Genomic DNA, 25,204 nt, shown 5'->3' with positions numbered 1-25,204 from the left:
AGGGCTGGAAGCCACCCTCCCTTCCCGGCCCCTCCTGGCAGAGTGCCACTCCAAAGCTTCAATTCAAGCCCCAATAGGGGACAGAGGAAGAACACCCATGCAATCCATTCTAGGGAACCACAGGGAACAAAGGGCCCCCATCTGCACCCCGGAAGTCAGCCTAATCTCCAGGATGAATATGTTTTCATTCCCCAGAAGTTCCTGCTTAAGTGTGCCAAAACGTTTTTCCTTTACGATCCAGGCAAACAAGGCAGGTTTACTTTGGGTGACCTTCTCACCACCACCCAAGGCCTGCCAGCCTCGAGTAAACACCCGCTTTCCACCCTCCAGGTAGCTCCTGGTAGAAGTCTAGAAAGCCAGAGTACCTAGCCGCCTGTGACTAGATTTGGCTTAGCGGTCTGGGTTCCCAGCTCCCCACTTGGAAGACCCTAGAGAGACCCTAGGAGGCATCTGTGCCTTGTCCCCATCTTACACATGTAGAACCTGAGGCTCAGTAAAGGATGTGAGTATCTGTATGACAGCAGGCACGCACGCACGCACGCACGCACGCACGCACGCACGCACGCACTGCAGTCTGGCAAGAGCCTCACTCTCCACCTGACCTTCAGTGTCTGGGACAGACAGGAGGCTTATCTTTGCCCTTTTCCTCCTGTGCGTCACTGTCACCAACTGTGTAGAGATGTCATTAATGCAGGAGGCTTTTGCTTCCCAGCTGGAGCAGCCACTGCTACAGGACAGCAGCCATGTGTGTCACCAGGCCCTTTGCTGGGGGGGAGGGGGGACTGAGCTCAGCGATAAAGATCTTACCTAGCACTCACAGGCCCTGGGGTCCCCCCAGGATAAGGAGATGTGTTTCTGTCCACCCCTCTCTGAATTGGAGTCTCGGAGAAAAGGGCTGCTATCAGAACCGTCGTAATCCTTACCGGTGTTCTCACAGACCAGAGCCTCACCGTCAGCGTCATGAGCAGAAGAGGTCTGTGTCCATCGCAAGGCTCCACATTCATCAGTCCTGTACCACCACCTGCCCCATCTCATCAAGCTTTCCTTCTCGGCTGCACCCTGCTCTCCCACTGCCTGGAATATTTTCTCCTCCATTTTGCCCCTGAATGACCTAAACTCCTGATTCAGCTCACAGTTTACACTGCTCAGAGAGAACCTCCTTACCCACACAGTCCTGAAGAACCATTTTATTTCTTCACAGTTCTTTGCAATGTCTTTTAAGACTCCACCTCCCCACGGGTCTTAGGTACCTAGACCAGTGGGTGTTAGCAGTAGGCCCTCAGTGACACTTAGAGGATGTACGTGAATGGCTGGGCATCCTTATCTCTGCCGGACTCTGCCATTCCGTTTACTTCTGGAAACAAGGCTTTTCCTTTGTTCCAGGTCCCGCTCACCCTTCTCTCCTCACTCCCCCTCCCCACTTCGCCCCCAGGAGTTCTCTTGGGAGATCTTGCTTCTCAGCCTCCACAGGAGGTACCGGAACCAGAAAGCCTCCCCAGGATTATTTTCAATGGTTTCCTGGGGTGTTCACCTGGATAAGAATAAGGCGAGACTGGGCACTTTAATCCTACTTATCTAAAACTATATAATCTTCCCCAATCACTTAAATGGTACCTATGTCTCTAATTACAGAGCAGGCTGGGGGGGACACTGGCACAATTTCCAGCCAACCTCAGGCAGAGGGACACTTCTGCCCTTCCTGGGAGCCCACAGGGATTCGGGCTCAGGAGCCAGGACTCCAGACACCTGCTGCCAGACTCACCCATGAGAGACAGTCTTGTCTACCCAGACAGAGACCACTCCCCATTTCCCGAGAGGGGTCAGTCTCTCCTGTTTTAATAATCCTCAGTTGACCCATGACCCCACTTAACCCTAATCCACCACTGTGGGTAGAATTGATTTCTTTTGGGCCCAGCCTAACTTTTCAGGGTGGTATTGCTGGTGAGCAGGTCCCGAGAACATGGGCTCCAAGGCCAGTTTCCCAGGCGCAAACTCTGTAGGAAGCTTTGGAGCCAACAGTCATATGATAGAGTAGGTCATAACTTCACTGTCCAGAGCTGTTATCTGGGTCATGAGATGGGAGTCTAGAAAAGCCACTTGCCTGCTCACCAGCTCTTGGCTAGCAAACAGCTTTGGTCTCAGCTGGTGATTTTCAGCAATAACCACAGCTGAGCCATGATGATATCTCTGCTTCTTAAAGGCCTTTTGGGTCCTGAACTAAACACTCAGACCAGGAGGACACTCGTAATCCCCTGCACGACTCTGGGCAGGAAACAGTGGACCCAGCCCTCGGGGGAGTGCCTTTCTGGGCCACTTTCCCTATTCAGGTGCTGAGAGATTGTTTATCAACCCTTTTAAGAGATTAAGTTGTCGAAGCAGCAGCCTACTCAAGTAATGAGTCCAAGGGGCCCTCGTGTCAGGTGACTGGACAGCCGTTTGGCTCAGGAAACTCCTACGTTCTCCAACATCCTGCTCTGAAGAAATCTAGAGCCTTAATGGTGGATGAGAGGAGGGGGCTCCACTCAGCCCTGGCTGTCCAGGCAGCCCCTCTACTGGCAGGACAGCTGGGTTTTGTGTTTATTCGGAGGGGTTTTGGAGTCCAGTGAGGTCCCAGTCAAGTGAGCGAACAAGGCTGTAATGCCTGAGAATGGTAGTGAGCGCCTGTGTCCCGAGCATGTACAGGGATGAGTACTGTTCCCATCAGGGCTTCAAGGAAGGCTTCCTGGAGGAGGAGGCACGGAAGCTGGGAGCTGCAGGCAGAAGAATAAAGATGCTGCAAGCCGGAAACTGAGATGTGGCTCAGTTGGTAGAGAGGCAGAAGGCCCCAGATGTAATCTCCAGCACCACAGAAAACTGGGTGTGTTACTGGGCGCTGGTGGCACATGCCCTTAATCTCAGCACTCAGGAGGCAGAGCCAGGTGGATCTCTGTGAGTTCGAGGTCAGCCTGGTCTACATAGTGAGTTCCAGGACATCCAGAGCTACGCTACACTGAGAAACCCTGTCTCAAAGCAACAAAACAAACAAAAACCTGGGTGTGGTGGTCCACACCTATAATCCCAGCTGGGGCCACATGAGATCCTGCTCAGAAAAAGAAAGAAGAGGTGTGTGTGTGTGTGTGTGTGTGTGTGTGTGTGTGTGTGTGTGTGTCTGTGTGTGTGTTTGAAAATTCCCATTGTGGGAAGATATTTTGTGAGTCCTGGGAATGGAACTTGAGTCCTCTGGAAGAGCAGCAAGCTCTCTTTATCATCTTGAGTCATCTCTCCAGCCGCAGGGATGATAGTTCGACAGAGTCTCCTGATTTTGGTTTATTTCAGGGTCTGGTACCAAAGTGGAAAAGCTCAGTATGGTGATGCACACGCAGAGGCAAGAGGATCTCTCTAAGTTCGAAGTCAATCTGGTCTACAGAGAGTGTTCCAGGGCAACCAGGGCTACATAGAAAGATTCTATTTCAGAAAGGGAAAGAAGAAGAAGGAAGAAGATGAAGGAGGAGGAGGAGGAGAACAAGAAGAGAAAGAGAAGGAGAAGAAAGAACTTGGCTTCATAGTCAGTCTGCAGTTTATGGGATCGTGGCTGATAAAGCCTTCACAAGCCGCCCAGGTTTCACGAAGCTTACAATTTCCAGGATAGTTGTGCCTTCATCCTCTTATTTGAGCGTTCAGAAAGCTGAGCCTGCCAAGGAAGCCTAACTGAAATATGTCTCTTTAAAAAATGGGGAGACGACGCCCCAGCCACGCCCCCTACTCATTAATATTGAGTTATCGTGAATATTGATGTGGGGGCGTGGCGCCCGGGCCAGCTGGGCTAACCAGCCCTGGGTTCCAGGTTTCAGACCCGGGAAAGTGACAGAAGCTGTGCCTAGGAAGAGACCCAGAGAGATCGCTGCGACCCGGCAGCCACCCAGTCTTGGGGGAGCATTGAGCTCCCCCACCCCCGGTTCCCACCCGGCCCGGGGGGCTCCTCCAGCATCGGCCCCACCCCCGGGGTCCCTATGGAAGCCAGCTGCGCCCCGGGAGGAGCTGGAGGAGGAGTCGGCTGAATGCCCACGGTGCGTTCGGCGCCGCTGCCCTAAGGGCCCCCAGCGCCCCCGACCCGCGCCACCCCCGCCGCTCCTCCCCCGGGGCTCGCCGGGACCTGCCCCCCGGGCCGCCTGCCCGGCCCAGCCGCAGCTCGGTGCGGGGATCGCCGCCGCCCTGGAGTGAGGGAAGCGCAGCCCGAAGGGGGTCTCCTGGAACCCGGCGCGATGGACGCCGTCTTGGAACCCTTCCCGGCCGACAGGCTGTTCCCGGGATCCAGCTTCCTGGACTTGGGAGACCTGAACGAGTCGGATTTCCTCAACAATGCGGTAAGAACGAGAGGGTCTCGGTTCCCCTTTGCACACAACTCTCACCCCTCTCCGCGGCGCACCTGGAACCCCGCAAAGATCCCTAAGAGCCAAGGAGGGGGCTCGGCTCAGGGTCTCCTGGACAGACACGTGCTTAGGGCTCTGAGATGGGGCGACGAGGTCGCTGGACCACCCTCTCAGACCAGGATCCTAGAGAGTAGGCTCACAGCTAGCTCCCCACGCCACTTCTGAGGACCAGAGGACACGTTAGCCTCTGGCTTCTAGGGGAAGGGGACATGGAGGCGTCGGGGCCACCCGAACCTCGGACAGGAACTCAAGAGACACCAATCCCCACCACCCCACACCCCGCTCGCGCCACACTACCATAGTCTTCCAACTGCCCTCCACCCACCCCAGGGTTCTGGGACCAGACTGGGCACAGAGTGGAGGAGAGGAGCTCTTTCCTCTTCAGGGCCTCGGTGGCTCTGAGGCTGTATCTCCGCTTGGGGGCGCACAGCGGAGCTTTCCCAGGCCAGAGGCCCGAAGCTTCTAGGGGGTCAGAGCCAGACCCAGATACCGAGCCAGACCCAGAAACTGAGGAACGCTGCCCTGACCTCCGCATGAAGTCAGGCTCAGGACCTCCGGGAAGGAAGCTGAGGGTGGTGGGGCAGGGCAGCACAGGGTGACGTTTCAGGAGAACTTTTTTCCTCATCAGTGTGTCTCTTGGCCACTGTGCTTCCTGTCCCTTCGTTCCCGGTGGTTCCGCCGAATTTGTCTGTCCTTTGACTTTATGACTGCCGCGGGCTATGAAGTTGCTTTTCTTTCTTCTTCCCCCTCCTCCTCTAAGGAAACCAGGCTTTCTCCTCTTTCCTTCCTCTAGTTTAGCGCTCAGCCCTAACGAACGACTCGATGGGGGAGAGGCATGCATGTCTTGGGGAGGGGAGAGAGTGAGTCCCATCCTGAAGAAATGTTGGGCTGTTTGGAGAATCGCATGGGACCCCACCACTGCCATGGAATGAACGAACCATTGGTGTACGCCCCTCCATCTGCGCTCACCAGAAGGCCGAGCACACGGGGTCCCCACCTGTCCACACTTACTGGGGTCCTCACCTGTGTTCACACCAGCTCCTGCACTAACAAAAACTCCAGCAGGCCAAGGCCAAGTCCTTGAAGGACTCAGGTGTCCTGCACTTCGCCTGGAGTGTCCCAAGCAGCTTGACTGAGGTCACCACCAGTCGGGCAGTCATAAGGTGTCAGGTCTCCCAGGCCTTCCTCAAGCATCATGTCTAGGTCTTGCTGTCAGGAAGGTCGTTCAAATCACAGTCTCCTACATCAGATCAAGGGAACCAGGAGAGACGTTTTGTTTTAGGAGCAGTGGAAACGGTAGCCTCATCCTGCCTCTGTTTCTCCTGTGAGCATGGGCCACACGCCTCTTTCTTCCCCAGACAGGCCTCTGTTTCTTGATCTACAACGGGGAAAAGCTGGACCAATGCTTCCTAAGGGTGGTTCCGGATGTCTCACTCCAGGAGTGAGACAACAGAGTTTTGGAGGGTCCATATAGCTCTCTTGGAGCAGGTAAAAGATTCTGGTTAGAAAAAAGAGGTTTGTTGGGGCCCAGGCTCCTTGAAGTCCAAGGGGACAGCGCAGCCTCCTGAAAACTTGACACAGCTGGAGGCAGACGGAGCTGAGCTGTCTTCTCAATGAACTCCACAGCTGCCCTGCTCTGCCGCTGCCCCTCCAGGCCCTGCTCCAGTTCAGGAGAGAAGCCCTGATAGGCAATGGGACGGCGGAGGGAAAGCCCAGCTGAGGCGCTCCTGCCCTCATCTGGACCAGGGTCAGATAGGCCTGGGGAAGGGTTTTCTAAGAAGACCGAGCTCCTCCCCTGGCTAGGAACTGGACATTCTGGAGCTGGCTGTGTTTCTACCTCTGCGAGCGGGGCAGTTCAGCCTAGTGACTTATTTTCTTCAGGGGCCTTGATGTCCTTATCTGAAACAGGAGACCGTCTTTCCCGGTAGCCTTAGTGTAAGGAGTTGGTGAGAAGATTAACCTAAAGATGAATGCCGCGTAAGGCCTGGCAGCTAGGAGACCACAGTTGACTTCTTCCAGGCACTGGATGGGGGAGGCAGGAGTTGCTGTGTGACCTTGAGCAAGTCCCATACCTTCTCTGGGTCTTCTATTTCCATGCCTAGGTTCGTTCCTTACCGCAGCAACACCCCAACTCCCTCTTCACTGTGCCTGAGGGTGAGAGAGGGTTCCAGAAATGAGGATGGGAGGGAAGATGGGAAGCTGTGTCTTCACTGTCCTTAAAAATCCCAAGGTGGGCCATTAAAGCTGCATGGGGACCCCATGTGCCTCCACTGCACTAAAGCAAAAAGAGAAACTAGTTCCTCCTGACTGCAGCTGTGAAGCCCTTGCTCCCTCTGCTAGAGACAGGGATAGAACACGGGAACACGCAGACTCCAGCAGGCACGCCTGCAGGTGGCTGGGCACTGGCCTTGCTTCTGGGGAGGCCTTCCTCCTGTTACTGTGGTTCCGCCTCTGAAACTCTAGAGGCGCCCCTTAGAACCCAGCAGCTGTCCTTCCTCCCAGAGGTGCGGGTTTCTCCTCCTCCAGCCTCCCTGCCCTCCCTCGGCTCCCTGAGCTCCCTGGCATTGCACCCGATGGTCCTGCAGCCCTGTGCGTGCAAGAGAGAGTCTGGACACAGATAACGGAGATGGAAGCCAGGAGGAGAGAGGGTCTGTGTGTGTCGTGTCTCTTTCCTCCGGCCAGGAGAAAGGGATCTCTCTGGTTTCTCTCCAGGGAACTGACCCAGGATTCCAGAGGAACCCCAGCTGGGAGGTGTGGGGAGGAGGAAGACGGGGAGCAGGGAGGGGGGAGGCTCTGTTGTCTCAGAGGGGAGCAGCAGGAAGTTGCAAGGATATTTGCTCAACACACCCATGCACCTCTCAGCAGCTGGGGGAGGCCAGGTGTGGGGATGAGGGGACCCCAGGACCAGCCCAGAGGAAGGGTTTGGGAAGGAGGTAGGGCTGATCACTGCTCCCCAGATCCCCAGCCTGACTTCTGCACTAATGCTGAAGAGGAAAAGCCAAGAGGTCCCCACCCCCAGCCTTTGGAGGATTTGGGGAGATTAGAGAAGTATGTGTGTTTGGATGTGCCTGTGTGGGTGGGCTTTTTGCAGCCCTCTACAGAGCGTGTGTGTGTGTGTGTGTGTGTGTGTGTGTGTGAATTCTGATCAACAAGAAGGGCACTATGGCCTAACAGTGGAACCCATCAGAGAAGAATAGATAGAGAGAAACTCATTGGGAATCTTAAATCTCCATCTCTTAATCAAAAGAGAGAGCCCCCCAAACACTCCACCAAAACCCTGAATTTGGAGTCCAGGGTTTGCTTATGCTTGCTTTCTTCCCTCCCCTCCCCCACTTTTGAGGAATCAAGCTCCTGAGAGCTGGGGCTTCATCTGTCTCCTTGATCCTGGTGTCCAACAGAGCTCTGTGCAGGGTGTGGTTCAACCATTGATGGATGAATGAATGAATGAATGAATGAATGAATGAATGAGGTCCAGGTCAAACTCCATTTTTTTTTAAATGTGTGTGTGTGTGTATTTTATGTGATGGAGTATGCAGGTGTAATCGGTGTGTGGAAGTGAAAAGACAGCCTCCTCAGAAACACCGTCTTCCTTGTGAGACAGGATCTGTCACTGGCTAGAAGCTCACTAATTGGGCTTGACTGGCCAGCCTGTCCCTGAGATCCTCCTGTCCCATCCCCAGTACTGTGATTGAAAGTGTGCACCACTGGACCTACCTTTTCACATGGGTTCTGGGGACTGAACTCAGGTCCTCTGCTTGCATGGCAAGGACTTGACTCATCTATCCATCTCCCCAGCTCCCTAGACTCTCTCTGTTTCAGGAAGAAAGGTGGAGGGTGCAACACTCACCTGCTCCCAGCCATCAGAGTCCTGCAGCTGACATTGCCTGTGGGCTTTACAAACAGCATCGCCATGGTTTCCAAAAGCTAGTCATTACTTTGAGCCATTGCCAAACTCTGCCCAAGGCCCTTGCAGGCCCTAGTCTAGGACAGTCTAGAGTTAGCTGACTCGTAGGGAACCTCTGGCTCTTGAGACAGAACTTGAGCCTGGGTTGTCCTGTTTCTTCTTTTTCAGATTGTTCTAGGTCTCTTAGAGCTACGTTCAGATACCTTAAGCCATATTCCTTTAGTGGTACTACCTCAGGACCTTTGCACATGCCATTCCTACCGTTTGAAATGCTCTGCTTCAAGTCCTCCTACCCCACCCAGATCCCTACCCTCAGCTCAAATGCCTGGGGCCCCTACTGTTCTCCATGTCCTTCCTTTGGCTTCATCATGGCCTGTATCCCAGTTTGCAGCTGTTTTATTGACTTTTTATTTATTTCCTCCATGAAAAAGTTCCATAAAAGCAGAGACCATATTTTACATGTTGCCATAAACCTAGCATAATATTGTGACATAAAATAGGCACTGGCTATAGTAAAATTCTACAGTAATGCCAAAGCCAACCTACCATTTCCAAATTTCGGAAAACATGGAGTTATGTGTTTGTAGAGTCAGTGAAAAATGATGTATTTCTGGTGGGTGGAGTAAAGGTAGCCCATCAAACTGAGAGCGCCCCACAGGAGATGAGTACCTGTTGCTGAGCCAGCCCCACAGACACAGAGATCTGCCCACTGTAGTTAAGATGGAACCTGAACATGAAGCAGAAGCACAGGTTTCTTCATACTACAGAGGACTTTGCTCTAGTCAAGGATTTACTGTATTTGTAGGGAAAATTCTTTTAAGGGAAAGGAAAGCTGTTTAAAAAAAAAAAAAACAGTGAGAACAAACCAGACCTGAGCATTCAAGAGGCATGCAGGAAATTCCAGAAGGGGCCCTGGAGCCTTGGGGTCCTGACCTGGCCAGCCCTGAGTGTGGTGGAGATGCCCACAGAAACCTCACCCACCCCCAAGCCTCCCTGTGTCTACCAGGCATTCTTTTTCTTGTTCACTAATATACATGTCCATTCCTTTGATGCCTTGGTATTGGAGAGGCGCGCTGAAAGATCCCAGGGCTGCCTGTGAGAAGGAGACCCACCCAGGTCTCCAGCTATCAAAGCTAAATGACAAACCGGGAAACAGATAACGCGGATGCCGTGCTCTGCATGGCTCTCCAGATTGACCTAACTGGGCCAGTGAAGAAATGAAGAAATGATGATACATGGACACAGAAAAGCTGGGATTGGATGGACTGGTTCTCTGATGGAGAAGCTGTAGTACCCTAGAAGGTCAGCATGCTTACTATACACAGTTGAACAGGGAAACAGAGTTATTACATACAGATAAACAAGGAGACAGGCTTATTACATACCGCTGAACAAGGAGGCAGGGCTATTATTACAACCAAATAAAGAGATAGGCTTAGCTAATCTTGTAGGAAGTCTTCAGGCTGCAAACAGCCAGGGAGAGCAAGCTATGGTGGACATTTTCTGTACTCACTATCCACATGCTTACTCCTACCCAAGGAAGGCTTTGTCATCCCTTTGAGACTTAGCTTTGCCACTCCCATGGGGCTGGGGCATTTGAGCCCTTGACATGGCCCTGTCAACAACACACATTCAATTAGGAACTTCACTCACTTCCTACACATGGACCCAGGTTGACGCCATGATGGAGCAGACCTTTGTAGGGGTCTTGGAACAAATTAGAGGTTTTGTAAGGTGTCTCCAAGGTGAACTTGCATGCCTGCCCAATGTCTTCCACCCCTGGTGGTGAAGATGCTGTTGAGAAGCATTTCAGCAGGCAGCGCAGCCATCTTCTCTTTCCTCAGCATCCAGTCAGTCTGCATCCTTTGTGCAGATGAGAAAAAGAGACTCCGAGAGAGTGTGCAACTCTCCAAGGCAAGAGTGCTCCGGGGACCCTGCGGATGAGAGAAAGAGCTAGAAGCTAGCTCCCCTGCACGCGCTCTCGTTCTAATTCAGACTTTGTTGTGTATCCGAAGGGTCCTCCCTGCGTTCTCTCCAGCTGCCATCCTTACGGCACCATAGATACCTGGAGTTTTAGAGACACAGCTGGAACCCCTGGACAGGCCCCTCATCCCCTCTACTTATGTCCATGCTGGGGGCTGCCCCCCAGTCTTCTGGGGAACTTGCACCTTTGTTCTCTAGAGGACCCACAGAGGGCACCACCCACCTTGTGTCCTCTCCTCCTCCATTTGCATACCTCTTTCAATCCCTATACCCTGGGCCTCCTGGAGCATCTCTCTCCGGGACCTGGCTTGCCCTTGAACCTCTCTCAAGAAACCAGTTCCAGATGTTGGAGAACAGGCTGTTCTTCTGGAAGTCTCAGCACTCCAGGGGGGCAGGATAGAGGAGGAAGATTTGGGTGGAGCTGAGTCAAGACTATGAGCATTGCTTTGGCTGGAAGTCTGTGTAACCCCCTTGAGTAGACCCAGGGAAGCCAGTCAGTGGCAGGACCCTGAGCCAGGAGCAGGAAAAATGTGGAGGTGGGAACGTCTAGTTCAGAAGCTGGGAGGAGCAGAACACGGCCCGGAACCTTGACCCGCAGAGGAAGTGTGTCGGGAGTATTGGTTTCCTTGCTATCAAAGTCCTTGATTCTCTAGACCTGGACAGAGCATATCATCAATGAGGCTAACTTGCCTTTGAGTTGTGAGTGGACTTCCCTGTTGCCAGGCTCAGTCTGCTTCTCCCCCAGCTCTCCAGGGACCTAGTACTCAATGGTGCTTCCTTGGCCCTTGGCTGCTGGCCCAGAAACCATTTCCCCCTTCACAAAGAGGCTGACACATCTGAGCAGGGATGTGTGGTCCGACACAACAGCTGGACAGCAGCAGCCACTCCCTCCTCCCCTTCCAAAAGAATAACAAAAATGAAAGCAGCAGAGGCATGAGGCAGGCCCTTAAGGCCCTCCTGGAGAGCCGGGAGGTGGTTCTCAGGCAGCAGCTACAGGGCTCTCTAGAGGAAAGCCATGCTCAGCCTGCTCCTGTGGGTTCTGCTGTGCCTGAACCGTCCTCGCCCTTCAATCATCTCACTTCTCAATTCACTATATGATCTTAGGCAAAGCCCTTTCTCTTTCTGGACCTTGACTTCCTCATTGCTAAACTAGACTAAGGCTTCCTTGAAGGCAGAGGGTCACTCGATTAATTTTGGCTGTTCTCTAGTTACAGCTATAATGCTTAGGAGATATTTATTTACACTATAGGCTGACAGATGAGTGGGTGGGTGGTTGAATGAATGGATGGACAGAAGGATGGATGGATGGATGGATGGATGGATGGATAAGGAGAAGATGGAAAGAATGAAGGTGATTGAAAGGAAGAAAGGAGAGGGAATGGATGAGTGGGAGGAGGGAGGAAAAATTAGTGCAAAGAAGGGCTAAGTAGGGCAGCCGTGGAGGAGGAATACGTAGGTAGATGGATAATGAAAGAAAACACCGTAAAACTTCCAGCTTTGATGGTCCTTCTTTTAAAAATATTTTTATTCATCCATTTATGCATACATGCATACATTCAAGTATTGAATCTTATGTCTCACCTTAGCTTTTCATTTTATCATAATGGCCTTTGTTCAGAGAGTGTCTGTGTATGTGCACACTACATGCATGTGTCTACGCATGCTCACATTTGTGCGCACGCACACACATATGGGTATGCATGCACATGTGTGCATGTAGAGGACAAATGTTGGCATGGAGAATCTTCCTCAACCTCCCTCCACTTTAGTTACTGAGGCAGGGTCTTTTACTAAACCCAGAGTTCACCAGTCCACCTGGCCTAGCTGGTGAGTTTGTCTCCACTTCTGGAATGCTGGCATTTCAGACTGGCATTTCACACTGGCATTTCACACTGGCATTGCATGGTGGTGCCTGACTGACTTTTACATGACTGTGGGTGATCTCAACTCCGGCCTTCATGCTCAAGTGTTTTATCCACTGAGCCATCTCCCAGTGCCCAGATGATTTTTTTCTAATGTGAAATACTAGAATATAAGTAATGCATACCTGTGAATTCTATAGTATAATGAAAATAGCTATCTGGGACTCCACCAGCCACCTTTAGAAACAGACCGTGCTCGGGATATCCTGGTCTCCAAAACTGCATGAGTCTGGGTAAGAAGCAAGTGGAGTTCTCAAACCTGCTCAACTTGGACAGAAGATTCAAACCCCCAAATCCCTCAGACTGAGGGCTGGTGACGAGGCCCAATCTATATAAACAGCAGGCCCTGGGCAGCTAAGCTGTGCCCAAGGTGGGGGTGGGATGACCATCCATAGTCAGCATCAGCACTGCTAGCTCTAGGAACAAGCTCAGCTGTCCTCTGCTTCCAGGGCAGGCTCCTAACTCCTTCCGACTTCTCTTCTTCCTGCCCAAAGTTGGGAAGTAGGGTTCAAAGTCAAAAGCAGGGTTCTCATGAGAACTCAACCAGAATATCTCTCTCTCTCTCTCTCTCTCTCTCTCTCTCTCTCTCTCTCTCTCTCTCTCTCTCTCTCTCTCCCTCTCTCTCTCTCTCCCCTCTCTTCCCCTCCCCCTCTCCCTCCCTCTCCCTGGTATGTGTGTGTATGCCATGGGACACATGTGAAGGTCTACAGAGAGTCAGTTTCAGTTCCCCCTTTTACCATGTGGAGCCCGAGGACCCAACTCTAGTTCTTAGGTTTGGCAGCAAGCGTCCGTACCAGCTCAGCCATCTTACCGGTCCTCAGCAGGAATTCTTGAAGAGGACAGAGCACAGAGCCTGGTGCACAGTGTGCCCTCTGTGGGGCACCTCTGCTGTCGCTGATTGCTGTCCTTGTCTGAAAAGAAAGATGTTGGCACTCGGCAGCGGCGGCCGCCCTGGGGGAACAACCCACCTTCCCCAGTTCTGTCTGGAAGCATTTTTGCATATGTACTGAGGACCGAACCCAGGGTCTTGCTCATGCTAGACCAGTGTTCTATCATTCAGCTATATCCTTGGCCTTCTTTCTCCGTCTTAAAATTTTAAGACAAGGTCTCTCTTAAGTTGCCCAGGCTGGCCTTGAACTCACGGTATAGTCCAGGCAGGCCCTGAACTTGTGATCCTCCTGCTTCAGGCTCCTGCATAGTTAAGATTACAGGCCTGTGATACCAGACCTGGATAGAAGGCCTTTTCTTTGGGTTAAGCCCCAAAACTTGCCTGCCCCTCTGGGCTCTGTGTTTCCAGGTATCTGGATATCTACAGCCAGGGAAGGAGCGAAGCTGGGGCCCTGGGTGGAGACTCCATGCCTGGAGCAGGGGTCCATATTTTACACCCAGCCCTGGACTTGCTGCTGTACCAGGCATGGCACAGGGCAGCAGGAACCCTTCCTCCATCCTGTCAGCAGCCAGTGGTCTCGCAGACCCTGAGAACACAGCTCCAGAGTCAGGGTTGACCAACAGCAAGCCGCACAGGGCTGGGAAATGCTTCTCTCTGTGTGTGCCTTGCTTTCCTGGTTTGCAAAATAAAGGCTCTATTTCCTGAAGCTTAAGCGAGGCCCTGAAGGGCGAGGAGGCAGAACAGGGGCTGGCACGTACGTGTTCACCAGTATTACTGTTGTCAACTGTACCGTGAGGAATTCCACTTGGTCCCGTGCTCAGGCTTTCCATTTAGTGGGAGACTTGGATCCTATTGTGCACAGAGTTCAAGGCATGACATTAATCAGTAGCCAGCAGTCTGCATGCTGTGGTAGCACAGCAGACAGAGAATTCTTGGAGCTAAATGATCCAGGCAGGTTTCCTGGAGGAAGCGGCGGCATGTGAGCTGGGTCTTAGAGGGTGGGAGGGGTGGGGATGAGAAGATAAAAAGACATTCCAGGCACAAGCAAATGAAGTGATAATCTCGCTAGCTAGAGAGAAGAGACAGGGGCCACATCTTCTGTGGGATCATTATCTTAGGCCTTTGATACCCTGCTAGGGAGCTGCCAGTTTTGTTTTTTTTCCAGCAGGATGCAGGGAGCCAGTGATAGTTCTGGTCTGGACAAGGTGGTGGCCCCAGCCACTTTGACCCGTCGTGGTGGCAGGAGGTCTAGAGTCCGTTACGGCATCCTAGCCACCAGCCTGTCTGAATGATCAGGGGTTTTCCTTAAGAGGAGACACAGCAGTGGTCTTTCCTGAAGCCTGGGGTAGCATGAGGCAGCAGGGAGCCAGGTCCTTTACCTCTCCAGTAATCGCAGCCCCACCCCAGCCCTGTGACCCGATGTGACTCTGCTCCTGGGGCCGAAGCACCAGGCCCTGGTTCCCTTGGCCCTTTCATCACCAGGACCCAAGACAGCTCCACCCTTGCAGGGGGATAAGACACCTCTCTCTAGGGTTGGGGTCTCTCCCAAGCCGTGCCCTGTCTTTTGGCCCAACCTCGGGATGCCAATAGCATTTCCCCATCCTGTCCAATAACTCAGGCCCCTCCAATGTTAGACAAAGCATGTCCCTGTGAAGCCGGGGGGGGGGGGGGGGGGGGGGGGGGGCTGGAAGGATCTGAATCCCATTCTTGAGCCAAGCCTAGCCTGGCACAGCACCCCATTGGCTCTCCCAGCCCTCAGCTGGGACAAGATGCCCAGGGATCTTCTCCAGAGAGGACGCCCAGCCCTACCCTCTGCCTTCACCCCTCTCTCTCTCCGGCGCTGCAAATCAGTTCCACATTTGGGGTCTGGCATGCTGTATCCACGCAGAACTCTCCCCTCCCAGACAGCCTGGGCTCCCACAAGGTCAACCCAACCCACAGGGGTCTGCGTAGAGATGAACCCTTGCCTTTGACAAACCCCTGCAGAAGACTGAGGGGCCGGGCTGTGCTGAGGGGATCAGAGAGATGCCAGGCTCTCCAGAAAAGGATGAGAAAGGGCAGGGGGTGGGGCCGCTGAGGGGTGGGGGTGGAGAGGGAAGCTGAGAGGTAGTTCCCAGCTCAGCACATTCCTGAGACATCTGGCTGAGCTGGAAGAGCCCCAGCTGGCCCGAAAGCTGCTCCAGTTTCTTGATTCTGATGTCAGGCAGGACCCAGCACTCCCCACCCCTCACAGAGTCCTACTGGCCTGGAGTCCGTGGGACTGAGTTCTGGAGCCCCTCTGACCCAAGTCCCAAGCACTCAGAGGGCAAGGACGTCCCCTGGTGCCATAGGGGGCAGAGGTGGCCCGGCTAGGGTGCGAGAGGGCCACTGTGGAAGGCTGAGGACTTGCCCATCTGACTGATTCCAGAAAGTCCTTCCTTGGACTCACAGCAGCCCCTCCCTTCTCCTCGGGAGGAAGATAAAGATGGATACTGCTGCACTGGGTGGTTTGCCTTGAGCTGTGTGACCCTGAGCAAGCCCCCTCCATCCCTGGCCCTCCATTTCCTTCACCTGCCATGGCTACATTGAATGAGCACCATCTGTACGCCCTGCTCTGCTGAAAGCACTTTACAAGTGTTTTCTCCTTCTAACAACCGGGTGCTGCAGGTAAAAGTACCCCCGCTTCATAGCTGAGACCAAGGCATAGAGAGGTTAAGTACCTGGCACAGGCTACCAGGTCTACATAGCAGATAAGGTCTGTCTGTCCCCCTGTTCATAAGCCCTGAACTACGTCACCCCCACAATAATAGTAGGTAGGCCTCATGGTGCTTCAGATTATGATTTCTCTTGGCTAGAGCGGTGCTCTTCAAGAAGGACAAGGGTAGGCATTAGTCACACACTGGATGGGGAAAGAAGGCAGGGAGGCAGGGTAGGATGCATCAGATGGGTCAGGAGAGATGCAGAACCCCGACACTGAAGCCATAGCCTGATCCCCAGGGGAGCCCGGGGGTCCCACACCTTCCCTGAAGGAAGGGAGGATATAAGGAGAGAAAATGCCACTCGTTCCAAAAATAAAACTTTGAGGACAACTCAGACAGGCTGGGCCTTGAGGAAGCCAGAAGCTGAAGAGTGAGTGTGCCGAGGAGGGGAGGAGGCCAGGAGAACTGCAGCCAGAGCCAAGTGCTAGGCTCCAGCCTAGAAGGTCTTCCAGCTGGTCGGGACCCAAATAAGAGCAGATCAGGCTAGCTGACCAGCAGGCTCCATATGTATTCATAGGCCTGGCCTGCACCCGAGGGTTGCCCCAACACTGAGTGGCTCTGTGCACCCCACATAACCGGTCTGTCTTGGCTTAAACACAAAAAGGCCTTAGGCCAGGACAACATGAAAAATGGGTATAACACACACACACACACACACACACACACACACACACACACACACACACACACACACACCGTTCCCCCAGGGAGGAACCCAAGGAGGGAGTCAGGCCAGTGGAAACTCTGCCTGGAGCAGGAGCGGGCTGGCAGCAGAGTAGAATTCAGGACACTCATTCCTGGATGCTCTACTGTGGAAGAAGGGGCCTCAGTCCATTAGCTCGTTGACACATGCCTTCATTCACCCACTCAGCCAGTCTCCAAATGCCTGAGTTCTACCTGAGCATGCAAGGCATTGGATACACCGGAAAGAACGGAGCCCAGCCCATGCCTATAATCCCAACACTTGGGCGGCTAACGCAGGAGGATTGCAAGTTTGAGGTCATCCTGGGCTACAGAGCAAGACTTGGTCTGAAAAGGGAGTGGGGAAGACACAGCTAATCAGAGGCCACATGAATGGATCACTCCAAGCTACCCTGTGGAATCTAGACTCTATTTCAGGGGCACTTGGGTGTTACAGATGGATATTGAACAGGGAAAAGATATAGTTGTTTTAGGGTTCAGGAGATCACAACTCTAGAAAGTGATCACACTTCCAAACATGGACCTACCTTCATAAAGTGGGTAGTCACACCATGTCAGAAAGCATTTCTAGAATGGGAAGCAGGTCTGCTTGCTCATCTCTCAGTCTGAATACAGTAAGTGTTCAGGAAAGGCAAATGTGTGCGTGGCGGATAATGAGGGTGACTGCTTGCCTTTCTTCTCCAGAGGTCCCCAGTGCCAGCCCAGGCCCTTGGTTTCAGTGTCCTGAGCTGTCCCGAAGGCCTCCTCTGGCTAGTGCGTATGGACCAGCCTCTCCAGCAGCCAGACCATGAGCTGCCATCCCTCAGTGGTGCCAGTCACAGCTAATCTGAGCCCTGGGCAGTGGCACTCACTGTCGTAGCTTCCTCCTGCCCAGACGGTGCCTGGCACCCACTTCAGAGTTGGGGCACAGCAAGGGACCGCCTTGTCAGATGACTGGGACCCTGAGGGACCTGCGGCCTGACCAGGGCAGGGTTAGTGGAGGGGAAAGCGGATGACTAGACTACCAGGCTGGGGACTGCAGAGGTGGTAGATGCCCTTCCAGGACCTTGCTTGGCATAGAAATCGCCTACAGTGGGTGCCAGCTTACCACTCTCCTCTTTTTCCAGCGCACACTGGCATGAAAAAAAAAAAGCTGCAGTCTCCACAACAGCCACACTCCTCCGATCCCAGCTGTTACTGTCCCAGCCCCAAACAAGGCTGGGCCTCCCAAATCTTCTCTCACTTGGGCTCACGTGATTCAGTCATCTCAGGCATGTGGCTTAGTGCTTTTAGGCCTGGGAGCATGTGAGATGTTGCATGTGGCCATGTGTCTATGTGAGCCTGTAAATGGGATGACTTCACATGTGTGTGCTTCTTATTGTTTTGGTTTTTGAGCTAGGTCTCCCTATGTCACCCTGGCTGACCCCAAACTCACAGAGACCCACCTGCCTCTCCCTCCCAAGTGCTGGGATTAAAGAAGCGCCGCCGCCACACCTAGTCTTCGGTGGTTTTGTGGTACTGGTGATTGCCCAGGGCCTCGTGCACACTTAAAGGCTCTAACCGTGAGACTGATCCCCAGCCTTTGGAATGGCTGCCCATCTGATCCCATCTGATAAATGTCCTCCTTGGGCTTCTGTTACTGCCTGATCGAGTACACCTATGTAAACTGGGGTGTGGGTGGAGGTAGTGCACATATGATAGACCCTGTGCAAGATAAATCTCAATGTATCAGTTGTGGGGGTGAGGTGGTCTGCACCCCTCACTGTGTCATGCCAGAGAGATGGAGGTTCCCCGGGTGGATGGTCCTCCCCCTCCAGCCCAGGTCTGTGTGCACGTGTACAGGTGTGCACAGGTGTGTGCGTGCACTCACAGAAGCATTCCTGTTTATTTGCACTTAGGTTGTATGGTTAATAGTTCAACAAGGGAATAACAGAACAACCCAGCACTCTCCTTCCTTGGGTGATAGTGAGGGTAGTTAGAATAACGGACTCCCAGTAACTCCACACCTACCAGGAGGCCTCCAGGAAGGCTTTGCCCCCTCTAGGCTCAGAGAGGCTAGACAAAGATGGGCCGGCTCTTCCTTCTGCCCCTAACACCTTCCTTCAGGAGGGACACAAACTCTAACCCTGTAGACACCTGGGCACACCACCTGACCCTGCCCGGGCCTCAGAGCAGAGCCAGGTAGATAGGTCTCCATCTGGGGCCTCCTGAATTCGGTCCCAATGCCTGTCCCCTTTTGCCAGGCAGCCAAGAGCCTAGCTCTAGAAGACAAGTTCTTAGTCTTTCAGGGTCCCCCAAGACCTGGATGGTGATGCTTAAGGACAAAGAGATCTGCTGACAACTGGGGACCCAGGAGCCCACCCCCAATCTCTGTAGTCTTGATTGTGTGCCCCCTCCCCCGACTCCCACCCGCACTGGACACAGCAGTGACTCACAGCGGTAGACTCTGAGACAAGTAACGGTCCGGGAATGTGTGGGTCAGTGTGTTAGGGGATGAGAGGCATCTGCTGCAGCCCTTCCGGGGAAGACAAAGAGGGAGATGGGAGAGAACTCTCCTCCCATCTCTTCCCAGAGCTCACGCTCTCAGAAGGAATGCTCGCTGGGGATTTCCCCCACCCCTGATCCCAGAGCTCGGTCTGGACCAGTTTAGGTCTCCCCCACCCAGCACAGACTGCATCTGTCTGGGCCAGGGATTCGGGGCAGAAACCAGGGCAGGGGTGCAGGCGTCAGAGGACTAGGGACTTGGGGGGGGGGGGGGCAAACAAGTGGCCGTTAGCACGCATACTCCAGCCAGCTGCTGAGCCCAGATATTTTCCCTGCCTGCACTGACCCCTGTGGAAAGGTTAAGGGAAGGGTCGCAGTAAGGACCAAGTGTTTATTCTGTTCAACCCTGGGAACGGCCCCTCTCACACCAGGGGCTGGTGCCTTGCGGTCCCTCGGTGCCACCCTATGATAAGATTACTGGGAGAGGGGGTGGGGCAGAGCCTCTCGTCACGGGTGGCCACGCGACTGATTAGGGTCTCCGAATACCGCAGAACTGCCATCTCAGCTCTACCCCAATCACAGACCAAGAACAGGCTGTACTTCCCCACCTCCCCGCAGCCTTCCCGGTCTCGAACCCTGCTCTGCGCAGCCGCGCTCTGGGCCAGGCGGGCGGTGGCTCGCAGTCTCCTCTCATTGGCCAGAAGCTCCTCCGCTTTCACCAATGAGCAAGCAAGATTCCTGAGAGGGGCGGGGCCCAGTAGGCCAGTTTAGCCACGTAACTGCAGAGCAAGCTGGACCCCTTATCCACCCCTAAAATTTAAAGGGTGGGCGGCTGAGCTGCGGGGCCAAGGGGAGGCGCAGCAGCCGGGGAGGCGGGGTGCCGGCTTGAGAGCCGGAGGGCTGGGGACCTCTCCTTCCAGAGAGTGGAGCCGGCGCCGGCTGCGCGTGGCGGCCGAGAAGGAGCTGATATTGGCACAAGCGTAGGAAAAAAGTCTTGAAGGAGGAGGGAAATGTCTCCTTCTCGGGCTTCCCACCCCCGTTGCCTGTATGAGAAGGCACCCCTGAAGGCTGCCCACCCTAACAGACCCTCTATGAACTCCTAGCCACCAGCCTTCCCCCCCGCCCCAGCTCCACCCCCAATTTCCATCAGACAGCCTAAATCTGATTTTTGTGTGCCTGTGTGAGCTGGAAGCGGGTGCTGGATAGCGGGAGACAGCGACCAGGGCCAGAGCCTGGGGAGGTCTGAAGTCTCTAGAGAGAGCTTTACGGGGGTGGAGGGGGGTGAGGTGAGGACACAAGGGAAACCCCCTTCGCCTCAGCGCAATCCCAGAGCTGCGGAGAGACCCGCCCGAAATATTGACTACTCGCTGTGTGACTGTGGGTAAACGGCTTGCTCTCTCTGGACCTTAGCTTTCTCATTAGTAAAATGGGTTGAGGAGCGTAGACCATTAATTTTCTCAGGTTCCCGCTGTCTCGAACCATAACTGATCTGCATGTCCGAGAGGCCAGACATTAGACAGAAATAGCCTACAGTATTCAGTGAGCAGCTACTGGTGGCAACGCTCCCACGAGAGGCAGATGAAGCTAGGTGCGATGTGACACGACCACCATCCAACCAGCACTCCAGGAACCCTGCCCCTTGGCCGCCCTCCTCTTCCACTTGGCTCCCACCGCTCGGGAAGCTCTAGCTTGCTGAGCTTTGGCTGCTGTTTCTAGCAGGTGGGGTGGGGGGCGCGTCATAACACCCGGCCAACTGAGGCCCCTTTAGCAAGTTCCTTTGGGCATCTCCCAAATGGGTCGTTCTCGTTCGTCTTTCTGAAACTGGAAACTTCAGGGACCCCTATCCCAGACTGGAGGGTGCTGGCTCTCCTTTCCCAGGCCCCCGGGAAGGGGCTTGGCAGACCCTTATCGCCTGCGGAGCAGCTGCTGGAGAAATACTGACTCACGGCTCTTCCAGCTCTGCGCACCCCCCTCCCCTGGGCCCCACCGCAGCCTTGGAGAGAGCCCCCCCCCACACACACACACACACAGTTCTGCTGGAAGGAAGCGCCCCCAGCTGGGCTCGCCTGGTTCTGCCGCGGATGTGGACCGCTCAGTGCTGGCTGAGGATGATGGCAGTTGGTGAGGAGCTTACTCCTCTAAAGCGTTTCTGCTGGATTCTCGGTTGATGGAGAGACTTGTTCAGCACCTGAGGTCTTTGCACCGCGCCACCCAGGCGCTCCTGAACAGCTAATCCATTAGCGGCCTTGCTCTGAGATGCAAGGCTCTGCCCTTGCACCCCTATTGAATGAGTATCTAGCAGGTGACTTGGGCACAGATCGGCCTCCGGGAGTACACAGTCTGGCAGCAGTCAGGCTATTTCCAAACAGGGAGAGGTGTGTGGCGACTGGAGAAGGTCTGGACAGTGAGGGACCATGCACACTTTCTGGTTCTGTCTAGCTTCCGGACCCCAGATTCCCTATCAGTCAAATACTTTTGTTCTTGGGGAATGGTAGGTGATGCTCAATGAAATGATGCAGGGGCTGGGGGCGTGGCTCGGTTGGTAAGGGCGCCTTCCTAGAATGCATAGGGCCTTGGGCTCCATCCCCAGCACCTATTGGAGGCAAGCGGATCAGAAATTCAAGGCCATCATAGTTACAGAGAGGATGGGGGAATATATGAAAGCACTTTGGAATATTTAAATAAAAACAAAAATATAAAATGATGATGATGATTCCTGGGAGAACAGAAGTGGGACCCCCAGAATATACCAGTGGCGTCTCTGGACTCACTCTGTCCTCGGGTCTCTCATCACATTTGCTCAGAGGGGAAACTCAAACCACCTCCCTCTAGAGACTCCAGGCTCATGCCCAGAGTTTAGGGGTTGCTGTTTTCATAGTAATAACTACAAACTGTTGGGCACTTATTACCCACCAAGTGCTGTTCTGAGTGCTTCGTGTATATTCACTCATTTTATTTTCATAATCATATGAGGCAAGTACCAAGCATGTGACCAACACTTGATCCCCATGCCATTGCAATGGGGTAGGAACTGTATTTCCTACTTCTGGATGAGGAAACAGAGACACAGAAAAGTTAAACAATTCAGTAAGTAATGGAGCTAAGAGTTGAAAACAAAGTCGGGTGGTGGTGGCGCACGCCTTTAATCCCAGCACTCGGGAGGCAGAGCCAGGCGGATCTCTGTGAGTTCGAGGCCAGCCTGGTCTACAGAGCGAGATCCAGGATAGGCACCAAAACTACACAGAGAAAAACCAAAACAAACAAACAAAAAGGAGTTGAAAACAAGTCTACAAGGTTGCAGCCCTTGCTCAAACCCTGCTCCTTGAAGACAGCTCATCTGGTGCCTTATCCTGGAGCAGAAGGCATTGCTCACCCCTGCCTCCTGGGGACAGCCTCCTAACAGTTCAGGACACAGAAAGCTAATGACTCTGGACACGGAGCCAATCCCACAGAGCCAGCACTGCATTGACCAGGTGGCAGTACAGAGCCTGAAGCAACCCCGACCCAGTCTCATCCACCCCTCTGCAAAAGCACTCATGAACAGTGGTAACAGTGTGTTGCACATCTAGGGCTCTTTAAGGGGGAAAGCACCTACTATGTGTTGTCCCTGGGGTGTTTTATGGATGATATGACCTTTTATTGATTTATGGCAGTTTGAGGGACTGTCCAAAACCTTTACTCATATGTGGCTTAATCCCAGCAATAACCTTAGCAAGTGGAAATACTATCAGCCCCACTCTATACAGAGGAGGTTAAAACACAGGTCAGTTAGTTTTCCCACAATCACTATCAGAGTTTTTGTTCACTTATTTCTGAGAAGGGGACCTGACATCTTTATCAAGTATATGCATAGCTGAGATTAATATTTCACCCGGTTTTTTACTTCAGTATGTGTGATGCATTCTGATGTTTTCTACTTATTTCATATTTTATTCTGTGCTATTTTTTTCTTAAATTCTTGTCATAAATGCCCACATGGACGGGGGCCAGCTTATATCATTTAGATCTTATAAAGCACTTGCTTAGCATACATGACACCCAGATGAAAAGAAAAACCATGCTTTCACCTGTATGTAGAAGCTTTAAAAGCTGCTTGCTGGAAGCAGAAAGCAGCACAGTGGTTGCCAGGGGCTGGAACTGGCAGGGATAGTAGGGGCTGGGGAGAGTGGGCCCTGGGGACAGGGATGCAGTGGGAAAGGAGTGGGAGCCAATGTCTTGTAGCACGGTGGGGTGGCTGTGGTTGACAACGATTAATTATATACAACAAAGTAGCTAGCAGACAGCATTTTCAATGCTCCATGAAAAAGGATACCTGTTTTAAGGTGATGGATATGCCCCATTAACCCAATCTGCGCATTGTGCGTGGGCACATGTAATGAAATGTCAAAGTCTGCCCCATAGACATGTACAATTATTGTGTGTCAAGGACATCTTTTTTCCCAGTGTATTTTTTAAGTTTTGGCCATGACCCACTAAATTGATTTCATAACCATTAGTGAGTCACCACTTGCCCCTCACACGGGCTGAGTCAACAGCTGGAAGGGTCACGGCCAGGACTCAAACCTCAGTGAGGTGGCTCCACAGCCTGAAGCCTTGGGATAAGGAACAGCTTGGGCAGGCATGGCGGAGGCCTGAAACTCTGATACTCAGGAGGCTCAGCCGGGAAGATCATGAGTTTGAAGCCAGCCTGGACTACATAACAGGCAGATAGCAGGGCTGGAGGGAGGGCTCGGCAGTGAAGAGCACTTGTTGCTCTTGCGGAGGACCTACATTCGATTCTCAGCACCCACATGGGAGCTAGCAACCACCTGTGACTCCAGTTTCAGGGGATCCCAAGCCCTCTTCTGGCACCCTCTTCAAGGGCACCTACAGAGTGTATGTACATAATGCAGGCAAAACACTCATCTACATAAACTAATTTACATAAAAGAAAAAGGCAGGTAGTGGGTTGGGGAATAATAACTCAGTTGCCTCAACTGGAAAGGCTTGGGTCCCGAAACCCTGGCTAGGGGTGTTGAGAGAATGAGGAAATGACAGACACACAGACAGAGAAGCTGGGAGGGATCAGGGAAGGTTCTGCTCCCATTGCTGCCATAACCTGAAATCTCAGTGCAGTTATTATGCACAGCACGGGGGGGGGGGGGGGGGGGCGGGGGCAGCTAGCTGGGTAGGAGGGCTTTTCCGGTCTCTGCAGGGAGCAGTCTCAGACTGTACACATCAGGAGGAGGAAGCTGCACACACTGATCAATAACCCATAAACTCTCATACTTGGACTCCCAAGAAAAGCTTTGCCGTTTCTCCTGAGCCTTTGACAATTGTCCCGTGGTCTCAGGTCGAGAAGTCCTTGACATGGGTATGCCCAGGCCAAAATACACATTCACTCGGGATTCGCTCACTCAAGGTTCTCTCTATTCCCTCCCTCAGTCAGTAAAATTCATAAGGACCTGAGTTAGATCCCTTGGACTCCCTCAAAAGGGGCATGGTAGCTCATGCCTATAATCTCAGAATGGGGCAGGAGGGAGCGGGCAGAGAGAGGAGAATTCCAGCAGGCTAACTAGCCTAGTCCACCTGGTGAGTCCCCAGGCCTGTATCGAAAATCCAGGTGGTGGGAAAGGCTGGAAATACGGCTCAGCAGTTAAGGCCACTGTCTGCTCTTGCAGAGGACTCTAGTTTGATTTCCAGTACTCATAAGTGGGCTCCCAATCATCTGTAACTCCAGTTCCAGGGGACCAGATGCCCACTTCAGACTCCATGGGCAACAGGCGTACATGTGGGCAAAACACTTACACAGAGAAATGAAAACAAAGAAACAGTTTTAGTCAAGGTGGATGGCACTGCAGGATTCCAAGTTTCCCTGTGCCAGGCAGCAAGACCTGGGCTCTTGCCACATTACCTCTGCTGCCTGAGCCTGTTTTCCAATCCACCCACGTCCTTCATAGGCATTATGTGTGACTTTTGTCCTGTCTGTTTGCGCTCCTCCCCAGGGGTGTGTGTGTGTGTGTGTGTGTGTGTGTGTGTGTGTGTGTGTGAGCCTGGTTTCTCAGGTACCATCCACTTTGATCTCTAAAAAATATTCATTTATTTTTATGTAAGGTGTAGTGTTTGGCTGCATGTCTGTAAGTGCACCATATGTGTGCTTGGTGCCCGTGGGTCAGGAGAAGGAATCAGATTCCATGGAACTGGAGCTGCATATG

At 53.1% G+C, this 25,204-nt stretch overlaps 1 protein-coding gene across 1 annotated transcript in view; it reads left to right on the top strand.

The window, feature by feature from the left end:
• The first annotated feature begins 4,110 nt into the window (after positions 1 to 4,110).
• The window catches only part of Creb3l1 (cAMP responsive element binding protein 3 like 1), a 41,326-nt gene continuing 20,232 nt past the window's right edge, over positions 4,111 to 25,204 (top strand). The window contains exon 1 of the mRNA XM_006984335.4: positions 4,111 to 4,343. Coding sequence (XP_006984397.3) covers positions 4,242 to 4,343 — 102 coding nt within the window. The 5' untranslated portion in view covers positions 4,111 to 4,241. The remainder of the gene's footprint in view (positions 4,344 to 25,204) is intronic.

Source organism: Peromyscus maniculatus, chromosome 4 (genome assembly GCF_049852395.1).
Source record: "Peromyscus maniculatus bairdii isolate BWxNUB_F1_BW_parent chromosome 4, HU_Pman_BW_mat_3.1, whole genome shotgun sequence".
Taxonomy (NCBI): Eukaryota; Metazoa; Chordata; class Mammalia; order Rodentia; family Cricetidae; genus Peromyscus; species Peromyscus maniculatus.
This window is presented reverse-complemented; position numbering and strand designations above follow the sequence as displayed.